This window comes from Malania oleifera, chromosome 2, assembly GCF_029873635.1.
Source record: "Malania oleifera isolate guangnan ecotype guangnan chromosome 2, ASM2987363v1, whole genome shotgun sequence".
Lineage (NCBI taxonomy): Eukaryota > Viridiplantae > Streptophyta > Magnoliopsida > Santalales > Ximeniaceae > Malania > Malania oleifera.
Genome location: NC_080418.1, coordinates 17,211,515 through 17,220,545, shown reverse-complemented (window position 1 = coordinate 17,220,545; position 9,031 = coordinate 17,211,515). Strand labels below are relative to the sequence as shown.

The 9,031-nt window shown below is 36.4% G+C and overlaps 1 protein-coding gene across 1 annotated transcript; it reads right to left on the bottom strand.

Moving 5' to 3' along the window:
- Window positions 1-7,167: 7,167 nt before the first annotated feature.
- LOC131149650 (transcription factor MYB59) lies at window positions 7,168-8,604 on the bottom strand. Its single transcript, XM_058100290.1, has 3 exons — window positions 8,431-8,604; window positions 8,197-8,326; window positions 7,168-7,977 (listed from the first exon to the last, which is right to left on the bottom strand). Exons 1-3 carry the CDS (start codon window positions 8,507-8,509, stop codon window positions 7,479-7,481), a joined length of 708 nt encoding a protein of 235 aa, XP_057956273.1. The 5' UTR covers window positions 8,510-8,604; the 3' UTR covers window positions 7,168-7,478.
- Window positions 8,605-9,031: the final 427 nt, after the last annotated feature.

Genomic DNA, 9,031 nt, shown 5'->3' with positions numbered 1-9,031 from the left:
GCGTGCTTCAAAAAAATTCACGGCCGTTACATCCGCTTCCCGTTATGTAACATCCGCTACTCCCGCTTCCCGTTACACCCGTTATTGTTACGTTATGCTACCCGCTACTGCAATTTAAAACCATGGATTATATATCAATGCAGTTTATAATATTTTTTTTTTTTTTTGAGGGATAACATATACTGTATTCTAAGACTAAAATGTTTGGACTTTTGTGTTGATATCTAACTTGCGTAAAGTACATATGCATGTTCTAAGTTATTTTAATTTTGTCATTGAAATTCATTACTAAGCTTGAGCGAGCATGGTATTTCTTTTTACTGAGATGAAAATATCTTTTTTAAAATATCAAGGAACCCAATTTGCTGCAATGAAAGAGTCAATTGAAATTTTATAGAGCATAAGCATTATATATCAATAGATACTGATAACCGATGATTCCACTTATCATCTCTCAGTTCCTTTCATACACTAACATGTGCAGTGATCGTTCTTAAATTCCAGGCTTTCTATTTCAAAATTGATTTGATGATAATATTCCATTTTTGGCACCATAAAAAATTTGTGAAAGTAGAGGATGATAGAATTGCCCAATCAGGTTTATTGAACAGTCGAATTTTTCATGAAGAGTTGGGCTTTCTTTCAGCTTATGACATTTGCACTTCTGAACATCCATTGGAAATCAAACCTACATGTTGAGTTTTACATTACATTTTCATTAGGTTCCGTTTACTTTTTACATTGGTTAAAGTAAATACATTCGGCGTGTATATGAATGATTTTGGAAAGGATTAACACGCAGTCTGCATCAAGGAAGAAGATCCCATAAGGCTCTTAGTCTTGACATGTGTGTCATGTGTTGTGAATGCAATGAAATGAATGCTCATCTCTTTGTGCACTGTGGCAATGCAGCTTTGGAACACCCTCTTTTCTTATGTTGGGGGAAGAGTGGGTGGAACTGGGAAAGATGGGAGAGCTATTATTGGTTAACTTTTGGGGTTTGTTAAAAACAGAAGTGGTAGAGCTCTTTGGAGTGCGTCAGTTTTCGCCATTCTTTGGACCTTGTAGATTGAAGGTAATGCTAGAACTTTTAAAGGTTGCACAACCTGTTCACAGCTATTATGGGATAGAGTGATATCCCTTGCCTCCTTTTTGAAGCAATCTCTCAGTTTTTTTTTGGGGATTATTGCTGTCCGATCTCAAAATAGATTGGAAGCCAGCACTCCGTAACTAAATACATGTATTTTTTTCTGTGTTTTTGTTTCTATGATCTCTGAATGTCTGGATCTATGGGGAGGAATCCTTGTCCTCCAAGACTTGTATTCTGTTTTTTGGATATTACTAAAATGTCTTCTTTCATCCCAAAAGAAAGAGAGGAAGGACTAAAGAGCAGAAGAAAGGAGAGCTGTAGGGTTTCTCTTTCTCTATGTTTTAATGTTTTGATGATCTGTTCTGGTTGGGATTTAACCCACAAAATTCTTTCAGTAGTTGCTGGGAAAACTATTTTTTTGTTAATTTTAGTTGTTTTGATTATAAATGCGCCTAAGGCATTGGATGAAATAGGAACACAACCTGGGAGTGATTTAGGGTCTGTTTAGTTGTGGAAAATAATTTTCATTTTTTAGAAAATTACAAAAATGTTAGGTAATTTTTCTTTTTTACAACATTTGTATGAAATAAATGAACAACAATAAACAGTTATGACACTATTTGCTTGTGAAATAGTTTTCTTTTTCATTTCTAATTTTCAAATAATTACAAAAACGCTACCTTGTTTTCCAATTCCAACTTTATATAGAAAATTTGGAAAACATTTTTTCATTATTTTTCTAGATTTCCAATTCCTACTGTGCACATGTGCACTTGGAATTTGGATCTTGGACTTTAATTTGTACAGATTATGTATAAAGTTTCTTTTAAATCTACAGGAGTCCATATTCAATCCCTAAAATCTATGATTCTAAATATTACCTTCTATAAATTTTGGAAAATTTGATACAGGCTGTATTTTCTACCTTTTCAATATGAATCTTGAAAAATTAAAAAATAAGTTAAACTTTTATAATTCTAGCTAAAAGTTGGAAAATGGAAAATGTTTTCCAAAACTAAACAAGCACGGGATCTTTTGCTCAAGAGGTATGGAGACAAGCAGCAGTGGCATTGGGTGTTAGTTGTATGACAACGAATACATGAAAAGCTAGAGTTAATTTCTGGTTTAGTTGTGCAAGACAGGCCTCACAGTTAGGCATTTTGGTAAGTCTCATACCTAGTCTCATCATTTGGAGACTTTGGACTGGTTGATGTAGAGCCAGGATGGAATCAATTCATGATTCGGTGAGAACTGTGTGGCTTGATATTAAATATTGGATGAGATCCATTTCGGACAAGTTAACTAAATGTGCACCTGCTTCTGGCACGGATATTGCAATCTTTCGTGCTTTGGATATTCAAGTAAAAAATGTGAGGGTTCGTCTTCCTCGCGTAGTCAGATGGTGTAAACTTGGGATAGGTTGGGTTAAGTTGAATATGGTTGGAAGCTGTAGAGGTAACCCAGGTAATTGTGGTGGTAGAGGCGTGATAAGAGAAGAAAGAGGATTATTTAAAGTAGCTTTTTCCTCATTACTGGGTTATGGAACCAATAATATGGCTGAATTGAAAGCGATTATTATAGGGATTAATCTGTGCAAAGATCTCGGATGTGATCAAGTGGAGATTGCCCGTGACTCTACTTTGTTGGTTCAGTGGATTAATTCTGGGAAGTGTTCGGCTTGGAACTTATGGAAATCATGGGAAGAGCTTGTGTTAGCATTGAGAGGCATACATTACAAAGTGGAACATGTTTACAGAGAGGCGAATCAAAGTTCGGATTTCTTTGCCAAGCAGGGTGAATCTGGTATATCTCGATTATATAGTTGCCAGGATGATCTTTCACAACAAGTCAGGGGAATGATTCAATTGGATTTGTTGGGATTTCCTTTCTTGCGCTCGTGATGTTTTGTGCTGGTGTTTGTGAAGATTGTAGTGGATGGTTTATTTCTCGAGATCTTCCGGAGTTTTGTTTGTTTTCCACTTATAGTTGTTTAGTTCTTATTTATTTGTTTAGTTGTTGGTAATTGGTTTATTGGTTTTGAATAAGTTGGTTAAGTCAGTTTTAGTTTCTTGGGGTTTGATTTTGTTTTCCACAAGTTTTAAGGTTGGAACCACGATATTCCTCCGCCATAAGTGAGGGGTTTTCTAATAAAGAAAGAAGGTGCCGCCCTCTTTTACCAATATATATATATATATAAAGAGGCACTAAACCTTCCCCTTCCCCCCTCCCTTTTTTTGAAACTAAATTCTTTTAGTTGTTGATTCAACAAGGCTATGTGTGTTTACTGATTATTTTTACTTTCTTAATCTTCTGTGGGTGGCACTAAGAGTTGGGAGAGGGGGGGGGGGGGTGCATGTTGTATTTTTTTCTTCTTTCAAGTAGCAGAATTCATTCGTTGAGAAGTGGGCCATGATTTGTATTTATGCACAGTAATGACAACAATATCTGTTCCTTTAGAGAAAAACAAAATGATGACCTCAGTATCTGGAGAACTGACCTTATTCTATATCTGAACTCTATTCTGATGTTGTGTTTGTAGGTTTGAGCAGTTGAATGAAAAGGAAAGTGGATTGATCAGAAAAGTAGTCTTGTTTAATGAAAGAAGAAAAACTCTTCTGGATTGATTTCTTCCTGTGCAGGTGCTCATTTTGCTTTCTTTTAGTATTAAGAGGGATCAATGTTTTAAAAGGCGAGGGCATAAGGGGAAGCGTTCTAACCTATAAGAGGCGAGGTATAAGCCTTAAGGCGTTGGGGCGCAAGTCTTTTGAGATTTTTTTTTTTTATTTTATAAAAATATGTAAATAAATTACATATATTTCACAAATAAAGAAAAATTAACAAAATCACAAATAAAAAGTTTTAAAATTAAAATATAATTTGTAAACTCCTTGTTGGGCATTCAAATATTGCTAACTTTATTTCATTATATAAATCATGACAACAAATAGCTATAACATTACAATGTTCAAATTATTTTCAAGATGTAAGATACAACTCTCAGTTATTTTGGAAAGGTAGAGGTTCAAAAGTTCTTGAAATCAGTTCATATTATGAAATTCCTTTTATATATACACAAAGTTAAATTTTTCTAACCAAATCTAACTTGAGATTTACATGCCCAAACTGCATAAGCCTCAACTAGAAAGGCGCAAAAGGCGTGCCTTTTGTACTAATGCGTAAGCCTTAGCGTGGAATGCGCTAGTTTTTTTGGGATTTGGCATTTTGAATTGAGCCTCAAGGCATTTTAGGTCTGCCTTGCCTTGAGGCAAGCCTTAATTGAGCCTTTTGAAACATTAAGAGAGATAAATAGTCTCATTTGTAATACTTAATTTGTAACTGAAACTGTTCCTTCATCTCATCATCTGATTATGATTGAAGCGTAAGAGTTACGACAACTAAGATACTGGCACCACTAATAACTAGATGAATGAAGTTGTTGATTGTAAAATTGATAGCTTTGCTCTTTTAAATGAGACCAACTGGTACCCTACATGATAAACTGTTCTAGTGAGACCAATCTACCATTGGGAGTCTTGGTGACAAGATGTGCCACTTATCATTTGCAGTGGATGGATGGTTATATATTGGGTGTAAAATGAAGATTTGAGTTTTATGGACTTGGTTTAAATTGAACTATGGTCCAATGATGTGTCTGCATGGACATGAAGCTCAAATGATTTGGCGCCAGTGGTGATCTTGGGCCCATTTTGGCATTAACTTTGTTATGAGTGTATTCTACAGGACAATTCTTAAATGCTAAATCAATTTCAAATTGTTTGCTATTGATGCATATTATGATCTTTGAATACAAGTTTATGCATTTCAGGATTGATGTGTATTATGATCTTTGATTACAGGTGAACCATTTTCAAGATTTGTTTTTTCTGATTGGTAAATAACTACTTTCATGATTCGTGGGCAAGTGACATCTTCAATATGCTATTTCCTCCACTGTGAATGTCTTAAGGTCCTGTTTATTGCTATGGTAGTTATTGGAATTTGAGGCAAGCAATGTATTATATCAGGTACTGTTTGGAAAATGGTAATTTAGGGGTAGACTGGTGTCAGTTATTATAATACAGCGAAGATATGCAGAGAAAGCAAGAACTATGTTCTTTAATCCTGTGAAGGAAAACAATTCAAGAGCTTTCTGTGCCAGTGTTTGGGGTCTGGTCACGCTAGATATGATCTGCTTTATTCGAAACATTGATTTATTCTTGAGCTTTCCTGTAATGCTGGTATCTTATTGGCGATACCACAGGCATAATTTCAGTGACAATTGAGATCTAGTTTAAAAGAGAAAAAAATGTGAAGCATAAGAGAAAATTCTGACGGAGCAAAAAAAATACCCTCCAAGTCTGTTTTGGGGTGATGCCTTTGTTGGCCGACTCTTTCAAGGCATCAAACACTGTTAATTCAAAATCCCTTCTCCCATTATGGTTCCTGAGGGCCATTTGGAATAGACAGTAGGATTTCTGAGCTGATTCTGTAGAGGTGTCATATCCTTAGCGCAACATTTTTTCCTCAAGTATTGAAAGGTCTTGGTGAGGCAGGACTGGCATTACTGGCCTTGTGCAGATGATGGGCTAATCTGAGAAGATCTGCATGTCAAAAGTTTATGCTGACGTCTGTCTATTTTCCTTCAAAATAGTTTGTGAGTCATTCTTGATTGACCATTAGTCAGACAAAATGACAAAATAAAAATGATAAATGGAATCGGGTTGCGTAGTGCTAACCACTAAATTATTTTATTTTAGGATAAATTACGACATTTTAGACAGCCTAGAAGGGCAGTTCTTTATACTTCATCTGAAGCCTACACTTTGTTCTTATTAAACAATAGCAATGCATGTTTTTATATTAATTGTGTTTGCATATATTGTTGTTGTCAAAACTTGACATGCATTGTTGGCCCACAACCTAACAGCTTAAGCTTTTAGGTAAAGTGGTAATTTAACATGGTATCAGAGCTAGTACTAGGAGGTTTTGGGTTTTAGTCCCGTTGCCTGCATTTATTGTTTCGTGTTTAAAAAAAATATTGTATTCCCTGTAATGGGTGCTATCTATCGTGTGTTTTTCTCTCCACATGCTGTCGGGCTGCACGTGTGGGGGAGTGTTAAAACTTGATATACATTGTTAGCCCACAACCTAACAGTTTAAGCTTTTAGGTAAAGTGATAATCTAACATATGTCAGCAATTGGGTATTTGATAAGGGAGACGGGAGAGTAAGATAGAGAAAGAGGGAAACAAGCAGGCAAGGGGAAAGAGGGAAAATAGAAGGAAAAGCTTCAAAGAGTGAATTGGCTAATGAATTGTTGGAGTGGTAGTTGATTCCATAGTAAAGGAAAAACGATTAAGGGAGAAAAGTTGAAGTGTTAGAAGACCCCAAGACAAAAAGACGCAAGGGCATTGTAGGAGTCGGCTGCTTGACTTTTTATGATAGAGGAGAGAGGGAAGAAAAAATGAAAAATGAGGAAGGAGTTCATGGGTTGGAGAAAGTATTGTCTTTTCGCAAATACTACAAGTACTACATGTCTCAATATATATGTAATATATCACACACAGGCAGACATATATAAAGAGAGACTGACAGATATGTTTGCCTCAAGTTAATCCATCCTGCCATCTTTTTAAGTGATCATGAACAGATACAACAAACAAATCAAGCCTTGCTTCCCACTAGGTGGGTTTGGCTACAAGTAATCTTGAACAGATAAGTGTATTCAAATCTGCCTCTTTGACCTTACCTATAGCCAAAAACGAACGGCAATGTTCTCTTTCCATCTCCAACATATATACATTGTAAACTCTGTTTGCAGTAACTGATTGTTTTTACCCTATGAAGGATAGAATCAACTTAGTACTTGGGGTTTTTGAAAATATTATCAACTATTATTTGTACTGCAGCAAGCTTTTCATGGTTGGACGCTTACATTCTTGTAAAACATTATTGAAAATATAAAAGCGTAGGGGCAGTTGATCTGAAGAGTTAAGAGTAGCTAATTGAAATTGAATTGCTGCTGCAAGTCTTGTGATGTTTAGGCATGCATGCACGCATGTGCGAACACACATGGTAAGTGAGAATCTTTAATGTTATGCAGGACCAGCTTGATTTATGACCAAACTTATACATGTAACATACATTACATCCATGAGCAGGCCAACATCCTCATGGAAGCTTTTCCTCCCTTTTACAAGAGCGGGAAGTATACAGAATACAGAGACATGGACTACAACTATGCATGAATGATATTACAATGATGTCTGGATGCTAGGACTGACATAAAGATGAAGTTTTAAGTAGGGAAACCCTACGCTGTACAGGTTGGAGCTTCCTTAAGATATTATTACAGATATTAAACAAATTTTGAATGAAGAAAATTCTGATTAGCCTGTTAAATATGCTTGGTCATGGTCATAGCAGGAGAAGACCTGATCGCTTATGGGAAGAAACATCTTACTGTCTTCATCCATCCTCCATAATGAGTCTGGACAATAGTCCCACATTGGAGAAGCCATTGGAGGACAAGAGAAGCTATGTCCCTCATAAAATGGTTTTATAGGATCATCTCCTAATGAAGCAATTTCTTTCCATATTTCATCCATGGAAGACCCCTTTTCACCTTCTTCCTCCTGATCATTCTTTTTTCCATTCAAATCTGATGTCTCCAGACCTCCTGTATCGTAAAAGCTTGGTCCTCCAGTCTCAGAGAAGGGTACAGAATCCTTGGTTGGATTATTTGGTGGTGAAGAGCAACAATTGGAAGATGATGATGGAGATGTAGCTCGTTTCCTCTCTTGAGCTTTTTTCCTCATATGTGTTCTCCAATAGTTCTTTATTTCATTGTCTGTTCTTCCAGGTAATTTCCGAGCAATTCTTGACCATCTGCGTTTGATCATGTAACTTATTAGGGGGGCACAACTAGATGAACGAAAAACTAAAGAAAATAATCCAAGCAAATTTTATTCCTTTTGAAATTTATGTGTGTGTTTGTGCCTGTCTGTGTGTGTGTGTGTGTGAGAGAGAGAGAGATAGATTGGGGGAAGGCTAGGAGTGATGAGGGGGGAAATGATGAACTACTAGATTTCCACATATTTTTCAAACCTATTTCCCCATTTAGCATGAAGTTCAAGTATGAGTCGCTCTTCATGGGGTGTCATCTTTCCTCGTTTGAGACCAGGGTGCAGGTAATTAACCCACCGTAACCTGCAACTCTTCCCTGTTCTTTTCAAGCCTGCAACAGAATTAGGTGGTTAGAAGTGGTTCCTTCCAAAACCCATCATGTCCGAGGTAAGCATACCTATTATTACTGTCTCCCGCCACCTTCAAACCTGATACCTTTGCGATGAAATCCCATCGTCGATCTCCAAACAAGCCCACAAAGCAGACGAGTTGAAGGTCTTCCTGTTCTGTCCATGGACCCTTTCGGATTTCTTCTTGCACCATTTTTCTTTCCTTCGTCTTTTCCCTGTTCTGTCTCCAATTCCTGCAGAAAAGCAAATGACTTCCTCCTTGCTTGTAAGGGCCTCGGTACATGCTAATATTTATACAATCCAACTTTTGCTGTTGAGAAACTGTGTGACAAACTCTATATTATTATAATATGCACGTGGTGTAGGCGTGCTCATTTTGTGATAAGCACCTCGTGCATGTGATCTAAGCCATTATATCAAAATAATCTACGCAATAGATTGATACGTTGATGTACCTTATATAATTAGCTCTCCTCTTTAACAGTATAAGATACAATGTTTAGTAATTCATGGAAAATATGTTCTGCAAATTGGGCTTCTGATAACCCGGAGTACATGTAATTTTGATACTTTTTTTTTTTTTTTTTTGTTAATTTGGGAACAGATCAAAGGAAAATTGGCTGTGGAGATCTCGAATACTGTCTTGCTGCATGGCTCTTATGCTTGATTTTTTAAGATGTCATTTT